The 13,960-nt window shown below is 31.0% G+C and overlaps 2 protein-coding genes across 2 annotated transcripts; both read left to right on the top strand.

Moving 5' to 3' along the window:
• Positions 1 to 2,610: 2,610 nt before the first annotated feature.
• On the top strand, positions 2,611 to 4,791 carry LOC149908129 (uncharacterized). Its single transcript, XM_090102699.1, has 2 exons — positions 2,611 to 2,943; positions 4,528 to 4,791. The coding sequence occupies exons 1-2, from the start codon at positions 2,823 to 2,825 to the stop codon at positions 4,782 to 4,784; spliced, it is 378 nt and encodes a 125-aa protein (XP_089958825.1). The 5' UTR covers positions 2,611 to 2,822; the 3' UTR covers positions 4,785 to 4,791.
• A 3,650-nt stretch (positions 4,792 to 8,441) lies between these two features.
• Positions 8,442 to 13,478, top strand: LOC149908128 (uncharacterized). The gene is made up of 2 exons (XM_090103490.1): positions 8,442 to 8,872; positions 12,832 to 13,478. Exons 1-2 carry the CDS (start codon positions 8,761 to 8,763, stop codon positions 13,221 to 13,223), a joined length of 504 nt encoding a protein of 167 aa, XP_089959616.1. The 5' UTR covers positions 8,442 to 8,760; the 3' UTR covers positions 13,224 to 13,478.
• The last annotated feature ends 482 nt before the right edge of the window (positions 13,479 to 13,960 follow it).

The raw sequence follows: 13,960 nt of genomic DNA, 5'->3' as shown, positions 1-13,960 counted from the left end.
GCTGGAACCGGGCAGCTGCGTCCGTAGATAGGAAATTGAAGAGATTGGATAAAAACTCAGCTCGTATTATGAGCAATGCGACCTGGGTTATCCATTATTTATTACTAGAGGTCCGCCCCGGCTTCGCCCGTGGTACATTAGGGTGATGAACCTTTTTAATAAATAAATCTTCTTATATATAAAAATGAATCGCAAAATGTGTTGGTAAGCGCATAACTCGAGAACGGCTGAACCGATTTCGATAATTCTTTTTTTATTATATTCCTTGAAGTACGAGGATGGTTTTTATGTAGAGAAAACGTAAATATGTACCACGGGCGAAGCCGGGGCGGACCGCTAGTCTTATATATAAAAATGAATCGCAAAATGTGTTGGTAAGCGCATAACTCGAGAACGGCTGAACCGATTTCGATAATTCTTTTTTTATTATATTCCTTGAAGTACGAGGATGGTTTTTATGTAGAGAAAACGTAAGTACCACGGGCGAAGCCGGGGCGGACCGCTAGTTTATATATAAAAATGAATCGCAAAATGTGTTGGTAAGCGCATAACTCGAGAACGGCTGAACCGATTTCGATAATTCTTTTTTTATTATATTCCTTGAAGTACGAGGATGGTTTTTATGTAGAGAAAACGTAAATATGTACCACGGGCGAAGCCGGGGCGGACCGCTAGTTTATAATATTAGTATGGAAGTATGGATTTAAAGCCCTGTCTGGTTTGGTTCTGTTGTCGCGTTTGTGTAGTGAGAAATTTGATGGAATGAAAGGAAAGAGGGTATTTTTTAATTGAATTATCGAGAAAAGATATACTTAGGTAACTACTATTTTTCTTTGTGGTGCTTAATTTTATGTAATGATATTCTGCTGGATTGGATATTGAAAATGTTTTTGCTTTTATTGTTACGTCCATTGTTAAATAATAAAGTTGTTAAAAATTTGTTAGCTTTTAAAATAAGGACGTATTTCAGTATTATAATCCTTATATGCATACAGAAGCAAGTGTATAAATACTATACATACTTACATTTATACGATAGTGATAGTTTAATTACGCTTAAACGATTACCATACAAAATTTCATATCTCTTGATCGCGGATATGCCTACTTCCTCTCTAATATTATAAATGCGAAAGTAACTCTGTCTGTCTGTCTGTTTGTTACGCTTTCCCGCTTAAACCTCTAAACCGATTTTGATGAAATTTGGCACAGACAATCTTTAGACCCTGAGAAAGAATATAGGCTACCTTTTATCAAAACACCACCCGGGCGAAGCTAGTATAAAATATCTAATTCTAGTACTTTAGTTACATCTTACATCGGAAGAGAAAACCGGATTACCTGGCTATCCCAGCCTTTTCCTGCGATTTCCGGGACTGTAACGAACTAAACTGGCTTCGTCGCATTGCTTTTCCTATAAATGATGATTTGTTTCTAAGTAAAATTTAATGGCGACTGTTTAATTTTAATTCTTATGACGTGATAACGTCTTATAATTCGATAGAGCCGGCTGCACGCACGAAAAAAATTGGTTGTCTGTAAAGTCGGTGTCGGTTTACTGACGATAGTAGAACGTGACAACGTCCGATTGTGCTTCTTTGTCGCTCGTTCCGCGCTCTCGCTTGCACTTCAAGCCTTACATGGAACTCCTCAGAGCGAGGTAACGCCGCATGAGTCATGTTTTTTCGGGCGTGCATCCGGCTCTATCGAATTATAAGACGTTGTCACGTCAAAAACATGACTCATGCGGCGTTACCTCGCTCTGAGGCGTTCCATGTGAGGCTTGAAGTGCAAGTGCAAGCGAGAGCGAGGATCAATCGGACGTTGTCACGTTCAACTATCGTCAGTAAACCGACTTTACAGACAACCAATTTTTTTTATCAACTTCATTACAAGAGATTAAATTGTACATTAATTATTATACTATCTACTTATTTTTATAGATTACAATATTTACATGGAGATTTTTTTTATTATTTTTCAATTTTATAACTATGGTGTTAAATATAATCTTCCTTTCTTTATATTTTCAACGTTTGAATGGAATTTGCTAATCACGGAATTTGGAAGCTTTAAAGTACAAGTCAGCGTTTTCGATTTGAGGAAAAATGAATTGAAATGCTCGGACGAAGATCAATTTTATCCAGAAAGAAACTGACGAAGGCTTTTAAAATTAAAGAAATGTTATAATATATTTCCACATAAAATCGTATTAAATTCAAATCAATGAGCAAATTAAGAAATAGGAACGTTGACCGCTAGTTGGACTACTTAATTTTAAGTTTATAAAATAATGTTTCAATGCTGTTTGAAATTCTAGTGTATCGAAATTTACTCCATTTAAAATGTAAATTACCGTCAACATCTTTATTATGTTAAACACTTTCCTTGCCAACTGGTGAAATTTTTAAAACCGTAAAATTTAAATACCGTGTATGGAACGTGTGCGTGGACAAAAGCGCTCCAATCGCTTCCAAAGAAATTCATTTGTCACAGTGAAAAGACATTTGTTTAAGTGCTGAAAACAATGAAACTTTCCTCGTAACAGTATAACAAATTCAAAGGTACGTGTGGACTTGGCCTTACTTATACCACGGTGCTTGACCCGTCGAGATCTGCGATCCTGGCAAATAAGAAAAATAAAACACAATTTTTGAAACAAATTCGAACGTATTTGAACTGTCAAATAGAACACAAAAAGTCACTCGTGCGAACGTTCGAGAAAAGTTAACGTTGCATTCTTTTTGACAAGTGAAACAGATAATAAATTCGAGTCGCAGATTGTATTGTTCTGTTTTTAAATTGAAAAATTAAGGCGCGAAATGATAAAGGCGGGATTGATTCTGCTTGTTTTTGTGGCGAGCTGTTATTGTTTGGAAGACGCTGATTTGCTTTTTGAAGATGGAAGAGCTAAGAAGAAGAAAAGTCCTGCGAAATTTATAGGTACGTAATGCATGACTCTTTTTGTTTAGACTTACAAATCTTTAAAAAAAAGCGCAACGCAGAAGTAAATTTAACACACAGGCAAAACTACACTTGTTGTCTATTTTATTAGTTATCGTATTTCAGCAAATCATTCAATTATTATAAAGACATTGCTTTTATAGGTAAATTATGTACTCAAGAAAGTATAATATGTAACAGGAAATTAAAGCGTAACGTACATTTGAATATATTATACAAAATATATAATATAATCTCTAGATAGGTACTAATTTGAACTCTTATTCATTCTACATTGTTCTGTATATTAAGAACGGTAAAAAATTTAATTAAAAATCTTTGTATACTTAAAGTTGGAAGAGATAGAGAGCTTGTTTCAATAACTTATTTTATTAAAACTGAAGCGTGTGGTCTAGTTCGTAATATGATAGTTTTTCCACTTTATTCCCGGAAATATCAGCTTGTTATTAATTAAATGTAATAACATTGAGCGAAATAACAGGAATAGATGTTTAAGATTTATTACCGTCAGTATATTTGTTTCTTGGTGCGCTGAAATTATTAAATACTTTGAAATGAATTTTTAATTAACATAATTTCAAGAACGCTTTTTGTAGCTAAGTAAATGTTTGTGAGAATTTGTTATGGAAATTATTTTAATACTAGCTAATTCCCTCTCTATCATATATTATAGGATTTTTTCATACTAAGTATAGGTATATTACAATTTTTTACAGCATGTGCTGTATTTTTTCTTATATAAGCTATAAGAATAAGTGAGACAAACATACATTTAAATTTGATTTTCCTATAAAGTATTAAGCTTGCTGACTATCTAATTGTATTTAAAAGTTAATTAAATATATAAAAAAAAAATTTTGATTGGCTATTAACCTTGAAATGTAAAGAAATTCTTTCTTCTGTGTGGTTAAAATTAATTTTAATTAAAAAAAATAGGTAGTCTTTAAAAATATGTACTTTGAAATCCATCAGAAGGAAAGTCTATTCCAATACTCCTCTCATTTGTCATATGTGCCTACATATTATGAATTTGTCAAGAAGGGTTTCCTAATATAGGATTCGAGGAAGTAATTTATCATTTTGAAAGGATACCTAATGTAAGGGACAGAAAAATCATTATAATATAAACCCCGAGATTTTGAGCGGATTTGCGAAATGTTTTATGGGAATAGTTTTGGTATATTTAATTTAAAGCAAGTCGATTTAGAAGAAATTTTTGTGTTTATGTGGTAGATTATAGGCTAGAAAATTTATTTATTTATTGATTGATTGACCCACCAATATAAAATACGTACGTGTAAAAATCTCTAGATAAATATAGCAAACTTAGCTTTTTCCTGAAAAGTTATCTCTTTCAGGAATTTAAAATATCTAAAAAAGAGGTAAAGAAAAGGATAAAAATTGAGTTAATAGGTTTCAATTACCGTAGGTACATAATTGCGTTATACAACTCTAGTATTTAACATTATTACACTATATCCAATCTCTAAATGGTCTATGCCAGATTAATAAACTTTAAACAATTAAAAATTATTAAAGGTCAAATCACCAATTCTCTTACAGGTATGATCCTGCTCTTCTTACTCTCCAAAGTGGCGATCTTCAAGGCAGTCTCCGTGTTCCTGATGATGACGTTGTTCCAGAAACTCTTCGCCATAGCCGGCATCTTCCTCCAGCATTACACGAAAAAGGAAAGACCAGCTCCAGTGTATGCACAATATGACACGGTTGGTTACAGCTATGGTCCTCCAGAAGAACCATTGAAGGAATATGGCAACGATTTAGGCTCTTTTGATTGGCTGTTGAGTAAGAATAAATAATTTATTGGATGAGTTGTTTTATTTAAAGTGTACTGGGACTGGTGACTTAGTTTTGTTTGTGCGTGAGAGAATAAATATTAAAAAAATAGTTTCAAATCAAATGTAAAAAAAACGCGCCGTAAAACTTCCCTTGTGTATCGAAATAGAGTTAGTTTTTCAAGTTAAACGTTTGTCCTAGATGAACTGTAATTATTGTTATCGAAAAATATAATTATGTTAGTGAAAGTCTGTCAAAATAGGGCTAAAAGTTACGGATGTTAGCTGACTTAAAAACATTTTATGTTAACTTCCACATACGATAAACAGAAAGCTGTGTAGTGTGTGTGTTATATGAGTTATTGGAATCGATACGGATAGTTTATGCACAAATATTTCCAAGTAATCAGATCCTACGTATATCTTAAGTTTATGTAACTTTATTGAGTTGAACCTAAGCTTTTACTGACTGAATACAAACAGCTTTGCTTTAAGCTACCGTGGATGTTCCTTTGTTATGTTTTCCTTTGTATTCAAAGTACTAATAATATTAATTCGGGAGCAATTCTCTGTCTAATGTATTTTCACGCCACACTGAATGGATTTGATTTAAATTTTATTTTAAGATAGATGGAACATCATAATTAATATAACTAATATTATGTAGAATATGTACTTTTTTTTAATTAAGAAACATAATTAATAAAGGTTATCGATGTATTATCTATTACGAAACATAAACACGACTAACATTTCAGTAAGTAATTTCCCTATTAATTCAACTCCATATAATAAGAGAAATATGTGCACAAATAATATACCTTCCCACATAAAGCAAGTAAAAGCGTTACTCCTCTTTTGAACAGTTGTGTAAAAAGATGAAGGATATTATTGGGTGTCGATATTAATAGCAATAATCACATCTCTATTACAACTATTTCATTCGCTATAAAATCGATTAAGCTATACGTTAACGATAGGGATAGGGATGTGTACGGAACAAATATTTATCGATAAAAAAAATGTGTAGTAATTTATAGTGTAGATACTACAAATATTTATCGATAAAAAAAATGTGTAGTAATTTATAGTGTAGGTACTAGCTGTTACCCGCGATATTGTCCATGTGGTTAAAACAGATACCGTAACGTATAACGTACCATAATTATTAAAGTTCTTACCAAGGGAATAAGATGGTTTAAAAAGTAGCCTATCTATAATCACTCCCTAGCCTCCTAGATTTCTCCTATCACAGAAATGTGAGATTATATTTTGTGATGTAGGCAAAGTAAGATTTTTGATAATTATTACAGATTATTAGTATTTTTACAGTGTATTCGATTCGAATAAATTGCTTAATTTGGGTTATTTTTTTAAAGTTTCATTAATATAAATCTTAAAATATTAATTAATTAATATGCATATATTCAGAAATGTAATATGATGAAAAAACTTTCAGAGTACAGTTTCTCGTTTCAAGCGAACTGAAACTTTCGTCCATCCTCTCAGCTAAGTACCATACAAACTCATAATTAATACTTAAATTTCATTTAATTAACGTTAGAAACTATTTTAACTCAATACGAACGAATGGAATACTCGTATATTCAGAATATTCTTTTTTATTGCATTCATTTTTCAATGTTGATGGAAAACTTTATTCATTTTGAAGAAATTCGATGCGGTGTTTTGTTTCATGAAACTAAAGCTTTTAACCGAATATAAACCGAGTAAAACTGCGCTGTATTGCTAGTTCACAATAACTGTATTTTCTAAATAAATACACAGTGTATGTCATGTGTGAAATTCCTTTCGAGATTTTTGTACATGTAAAATTGTTCTAGGAAATCAAATACCGCATGAACTAACCTTTCCACTTTTGACTTTCGGTAAAAATGTATGTTGGAGATGATAAAAAATTATTCTATACTTAATTTGTAATTGGAATTATTATAATAAATATTCCTAGTTCACAAGGTAAGGTAAAATTGTAAATGCAGTAGCTTTTAGTTAAAAATACACTTTTGCTACATATTATTTCATAGTTAAATATCGATAACAATTTATATGAACATCACTAGAGCTGTATCGCAAAACACATAAACGCGAAGGACATTCTTGTTCAGTTTAACGATGATTGCTCTCAGATCCGATTATAAAAGGTACATAATTGTTATAATAATATGACGATTCAAAACGATGAAATTCTAGTGGTTTTAAGAAATTCTTTATAGCATGAATGGCATGTTGGTCACGACAAGAATCTCGCTATGTGGTGTTTCTATAATTTTCACGACGCGTTGTGAACATTTTCATTACAGCTATAACATGAATTGTGGAACTTTTACTGTAACCACGATGTGTTGTGAACTAATTTTTCACTCGATTTCTTTGAGCGTACAAGTTAGACGCTTTGTTCAAAAAAGCCTGTGAATTCATATGAAACATGATGTAAGTACCTAGAGCCGCCTCTCGAACTGGTGGTTCTTTATTGTTGTATTTGACGATTTATTTTCAAACTCAAACTCAAACTCAAACATTCATTTATTCAATTAGACTACTATTTAGTAGCACTTTCGAATCGTCATTACATAAGTATTTTTAACATTTACCACCGATTCGGAAAGCAGTATCTATGGAGAAGAATCGGCAAGAAACTCAATTTATATTTACAATCGATCTTAAAGTACCTATTTCTAAAGAAGTTTAAGTAGTTGAATGAATAAATATTCGACTTTGAGTTTGTAAGGACCACGAAAGTTGAATGGCCAAATTTCATTATAAACTCGTAGATCATTTAATATCAACTTAATCATATTTTCATATCAATATAATTAAAGTAAAAGGTATTAAATATACGAGCGAAAATTAATTTACATTAAGCTCATATTTTATCCGTATTTCAAGAAATTGTGTCTTGTTTTATAAACATTTGTTCATTAACAGCTAAGGCATATGAAGGTTATGAACCTGCGACCCTTTGTGAGCCACGCTTAATTGAAGATCAACAGAAAATACTCGAATACTTGAGGTAATTTAAAAAAAAACCTTACGTAGTTTAATACGAACTTTCACAATTAATGTCCAAAGCGAACTGTACTGAATTCTTTTTAAACAAACTTTACTGGAGAAATCTGGAAATTTTCTCCTTTTCAGTAGCCAGCGACTCGCGCTGACTTCTAAATGTTAAAGTTTGTACAAATTCCCTGCAACGATTTCACCCCCTTACGTTTATTTTTATTGTCTTTTTCCGTATAAACATTTTTATTTTGGTGCTAATGAGTATAGAGATGGGTTTAATGTGTGTTGTATGGTTTACTGTGAATAACAATAAAAAATAAATTATATTCAATATCTTTCACTGAAAAATATTGGCCCAGAAGCACTTTTCCAAGATCCTACTTATTTCAAACATAATGATGTAAGCTAGAGAACATCTAAATATTGCGTAAGTGCTAAACATTGTTCAACAAAAAAAATAAGTGAAATTTCATGAAAATAAATGTACGTCGAATCATCGTGAAATTCTAGTTTACATTACATAAGAGCACTCTCTACTTTTACAATAATTATCACTTCGTTATCACCTATGTAACTCTTTAGAAGGAAACCTTCATATCTCGAGGCGAACTCGACTTTGACATTTGTTACGTTAAAGCTATTACGACTGGATGAGAACTGTGAAAAATCTATTTAAGAATATCTGTGATTTAAAATAATAAAAAAATATATTGATATGTTTCAACCAGTGTCAAAATAAAAAAAAAACAAATACTGAAAAAAGTTTCTAGTGTCAATGTCATTGAGGTTTAAAAAAAGAACATAATTAAGTATCGTTTTTTTTTGTTTGAGATAATAGCAGTGGCCAGTAATAAGTAATGAAAATAATCTACTGAAAGTGCTAACCAGATAAAGAAAGAAAAACATCACGGATTATATTTGTGGTATATTAAAAAAGTTAAAAGAATTGTGTCGACACTGGACATATTTTACCGCCAAAATGAGGTTGATTATGTTAATTCTGGCTGTTACGCTGTGTTTCACAAACGGGTATGAAATTAAAGAAAAAGATATTTCAGAAGCGAGAGGCAAGGGAAAATATGCTCTACTGAGTAAGTATTTTTGAACTCATTTTTCTTTTACTTTATTATGAAAATGTATCCATTTTGGAAGCCTTTTTTAATAGTTTTTAATAAATAAAAATATAATATGCCCACTTTTGTAACTGAGTCTTATTTAGGAGGTACTCACCAAAAATATAGAAATGCGAGAGCTAAATTTCTTGTGATAAATTGTATCGAAAATAATGATAGGATTTGTAACATTAAAGCTAGATAAAGATATTTTATAAGTTTAGAAAAAAACTTTGGATTGACGTAAATTATTTGTAGGCATGTTTTTAGTAATTTTACTGCCCTAGCTATCTGAAATTGCTGCTTTTGAGCATAAAATCATATTGCCTTACATGCCCAAGTATAATGATAACCGGCCACAATTATATTCTCTACAAGCATCATCATTTATGATTTTAAAGCTTTGCGCCCGCGGCTTCGCTCGCGTAGTCAAAGGAAACTCCCATGGGAATTTTATGTTTCGGCGAGATAAAAAGCCTGTCACTTTACTAGGCTTTTAACTATCTCCAGACACAAAAATAGTACTATAAAATATTTCTAATGTGACGTGAAATAAATTTGATCAAACACTTTTCGCTCGCTCATGATAAAATAATGTATAAGTAAGGATAATAAGGATTAGGATAAAGGATTTAAGATGGAAGCTTTCTACTATAAATCTATTTCTGTCTTCATTAATGACAGATTGATTGATAGGTATTTCTTGCCAATATTATTTCCAAAAAGCGTTAATTCTATAAAATTCATTCATTTATTCTACGAATATTATTCAAACCATAACTATAAGATGCCAAGGGGTTACAGGAACGAACTGAATGGAGAAACATTTTATCTTGGAAGGAGTCTGTTGGATTTCACTAAGTCCAGTATTTGAAAAATCTATATGGCATTCGAATGCTATGCATGGTAATGCGGTATTGACTGGAAATATAAAATGTAGAAATTTTTATATGTATAAAAATATGCTGTTCAAAATAGGACTATATCATGTAAAATGTCGTGTTATCTATTTTTGATATTGTGTATTGCTATTTATTGATATTACATACCTTCTAATATTTCATTATTTTTCCTTTATCTCCCTATATTTTTAACATTATTTATTAATTGTTTATTTATTTAAGTTTATTTATTTTTCTGCCCTCTAGAGGCTTTGGCAGAATATCAGCGTCGGGGTTTTTCAATCCCGATATTCATGTTGAGCCAAGGCCTGTTTGTAGAACACTGTGCACATTAAATGTATCCGTTTCTTTTAATATACTTACTGTGTGTTTTGTTTCTGTTAATTGATTTTATGTTTTGTGTTTATATTATGTTCCTATTTTTTTGTGTTCTATGAATAAACGAGTTATCTATCTATCTAAAATATGTGCAAAATGGGACTATATTATGCGAAAGTTTGAAAATTTCATAATAGGTACCGTAACGTAATGGTTAAGATTTTGCTATTTTTTAAACGGAAATTACATTATCAATAGAAGTAGACACTAAAGACACATTTTCAAACTCTTATAAAAAGTTTTAAAGACTTCATATTCACAAATTCTGGATATATTTTGTTTCGCTAAGTGAAAGTTAAAATTAAAAATTAATACAAGTTTTCTTTCTTGATATCTGCATGAAGTGACTTTGTTTTTGTTTAATAAGTGGCAAAAATGATCCTTTGTATTTCATAATCAAACACTATATAACATATTATAAACACATTCATTATTATATTCATTTTCATTTACATTTCATACGAGCAAAATCGCTCTACGCCATCTAAAATAAATTTCTAAAAACTATTCAAATAAATCTTCAATACGCTTCGCGAACTACATTTTATAGAAACAAATAAAACTCCATTGGTATCGATAACAACTAAAAAGAGTTTATAATTGGATACTCAACAATACTGGATGCCTTTTTGTTCAACTTGATTAAATTCAAAGTAGCAAGGAAAACTTCGAGACCTATAGGAATAGGTCTCGAAGTTTTCCTTGCTACTTTATTAAGCGTTCTAACAGACGAACGACAGAGGCTACTTCAGCCGTCGCCACATGTCGACGGCAGTCGTCGAAGTCGTCGAAGCGTCGGCGGCAGCAGTCAATACGTCGACTGAAGTAGCTTCTGCCGTTCGCAACTTGCCGTTCGTCTGTTAGAAAACTTAGATCCATCGTATAATTTAGCATTGAAACCGAGATTAATTTTAGAACTATATGCGCTCTTTTATTGATAAGTTTTTCTTGTGTAGTTCATAAACTGCTGTCTTGTTTTCGAATTACAAATTTTAGGATATCGTTGATATGAAGTTTTTAATTTAGGCTGTTTTGTTTTGTTTTTATAATTATATTCAAAGATTACCATTACCTTACCATTTGTAGATAGGACTCTTATAAGACGGGATAACTTATAATATCTTCCTTTCAAATTATCTACCATAACTATTAGTTTTGATATCAAAAGATAGGAATCTCTACCACATTAATAATTATTCTTGATATCTACGTCAAAACTAAAATATTAATCGCATAAAATCAAATTGCCAATTCCATAGATATATTATATTTTGAACCTAAGCTCAATATTTCATAGGAAATTGCAACAGAAACATTAACAAATAGTTACGACAGGAGTTGTCAAAACTTAAAACAGATTTTAATTTCCTTCTCCAGCTCTCGTACTATTTCCTTTCTTCCATTTTAAATGGCTTATTCAAATGCAATCAATTGTCTGTTGCAGCCAACCTAGCAATCCTCCTGGCTGTTAAGGTGGGCTTATACAAGATTTTCCTGGGAATCGCGTTTCTTATAGCAGCAATTAAAGCCATGGTTATCATGGCCTGGTCCCTGGCGGTATTCAAATATGTGCCTAATAATTGGACACAGAAGAACGATTATACATTACATGATAAACCACAATCGCATCTTTTCCTTGATGTGATCTTGAATAATATCAATCGGCAGTCGTATTAGGTTAGTTGATTTTTTTTATTAAATATAGAGTTTAAAAGACCGTTCATACGAAAGGGGATACATAAAGCTTTGGATTTATACGAAGCTGCCAGGCTTACTTATAAGTAACTGTAGGATATGTTATACTAGTTCATATAGATATATCGATAACATAAAAATTTAATGCTCCTTAGGCGCATTTTATTATTTTTTTCCCAAATTATCATATTTTAATCTAGCTTTTAATAATCTAAACTTTTAAAATAATTTTCTCCAATCTACATAGCATTGCGTAACTTCGCTAGTTTTTAATAAAACAGTTTAAGCTTCGTCGTAATAATAAACTTAAACTTTTAAGTGTAAGAAAGAATTAAGTGGCTGAACTTTTAAAACTCTTATGAGATGCTTTCTGGAAGTTCTAAAAGCTAACTTTTAGCATGCAACATACTTTTACATGAAAATATGAGATGTAATTTCGTTTGTAATGTTTTTCATATTTCAAATTTGTGTTTTTGTATGTTCTCATGTAGTTGTATTGTAATATTTTACACGAAATTCGTGAATGTGGTACGTGGTCCAATAACCCAAATGGTGTAAAAATAATATAACATGTATTCAGATTAAAAATTGAATTAATTTAATATTAATATAGCATTATTGCAAAAACATCTTCAAAGACCATTATTATCCTAAGTGAGTTTTGTTAAGGATTATTGCAGTGGTTTACAAATCATCACATCTCTATATATATCTACAGATAGGCTAGGATTATTTTTTTAGAAAAAACAACTCTCTGTTTTCATTATAAGATTGTAGAAATGCATTAAATGAGAACTGCCGCGCTGTTTAAAAATATCATGGTTTCGTATAAAACCGAAAAGTTTCCATGAGACGTGTTTGCTCAAATGAAAATTTATTCCTCTTTCATAAAATACCACTTAAAAGATCCATAGAAAACCAATTTAATTTATTACATTTTTAATATTATGTTTTCTGTTTCAGTTCACTTCTTCTATGTCGCGGCGACAAAGTTGTTCGTACTCAAGATTATATACGGAGCAATATTTTATGTTATTGTGTACAAAGCATGGCATATAGTTTTATGGTTGATAAAATATATGAAAGAAAACAAGCACGAACATTACGTAGAGTATGACCACGGCCCGGTGTATGATTATGATCCGTATGGTCACGACCATCACGGTCATGACCATCATGATCATGACCATCATGGTCACGGGCATCATGGCCACAGTTACGGTCATAATGATCAATACGGTCCGGAGTATAATAAGCCCTATGGAGCGTATGAACAACCGGTCTATGGGAGGAAGGGCTACTCACATAAGTTCAAAGTGTACGACGCCGATGGATCTTATTCTGTTCAAAGTTAATTGTATTTAAAAGTAGTTTTATAATAATTTATTACTATTTATTGAAGTTGACTTGATATGATTGATCTATGCCACGAATTTAAATATAGTATTAATGTACTAAGGATATCGTCCTTACTACTATTTAATTTGATAGTGTTGTTTATTTACGCTTGATTTCAGAATTTGTCTTTTGTATTAGTTGTCTTTTAAAAAATAATGCAACAAACAAAATGAAACGCCTGGCATTATGTTTAAGCAATTGTGGTTGCAAGTCGTTTAGAAAAAAAGTCTTAGTTAGGTGTATTAGTTTTAAGATCCATTTATGTAAATAGTCGTGTAAATAATAATATATTTAATTTATTATTAATTATTTAATTATAGATTGTTTAATATAAAATTTATGTTTTAATTATATCCCTGATACACTTTTGCTTATTTTATATAATAAAATTTAAATGATTAGGAGCAAAATTAGTTTTGATAGCCAAAATGTTTTCGTTTAATCCAGAAAGGGCCTCAATATTGTTTCATCTAATTCAACTTGACAACCTTTATTAAGATTATAACTTACTCTGTATTTAAATAGAAGAGTCATCTGAGAATTGTATTATATTTAGGTACCTAGATAAAACTCGCAGTTCCACCTCTTAATATATTTACACTTTAGTATACTTTCTTGTTATATTTTTTACCTCATAGCGTTTTTGTTTGTGAACGTATTTTATCAGTATACCTTACCTAATATGTATGTCAAA

This window comes from Colias eurytheme, chromosome 6, assembly GCF_061535395.1.
Source record: "Colias eurytheme isolate Ceu_HAF_F1 chromosome 6, ilColEury1 Martin Lab GWU primary, whole genome shotgun sequence".
Classification (NCBI taxonomy): Eukaryota; Metazoa; Arthropoda; class Insecta; order Lepidoptera; family Pieridae; genus Colias; species Colias eurytheme.
This window is presented reverse-complemented; position numbering and strand designations above follow the sequence as displayed.

What these genes read in the sequence shown, in the direction of transcription:
- LOC149908129 (XM_090102699.1), top strand. Translation starts at nt 2,823, where the DNA reads ATGATAAAGGCGGGATTGATTCTGCTTGTTTTTGTGGCGAGCTGTTAT. An exon ending in AAGTCCTGCGAAATTTATAG is followed by an intron (nt 2,944 to 4,527) that starts GTACGTAATGCA and finishes ATTCTCTTACAG; the next exon opens with GTATGATCCTGCTCTTCTTA.
- LOC149908128 (XM_090103490.1), top strand. Translation starts at nt 8,761, where the DNA reads ATGAGGTTGATTATGTTAATTCTGGCTGTTACGCTGTGTTTCACAAAC. An exon ending in GGGAAAATATGCTCTACTGA is followed by an intron (nt 8,873 to 12,831) that starts GTAAGTATTTTT and finishes TTTCTGTTTCAG; the next exon opens with TTCACTTCTTCTATGTCGCG.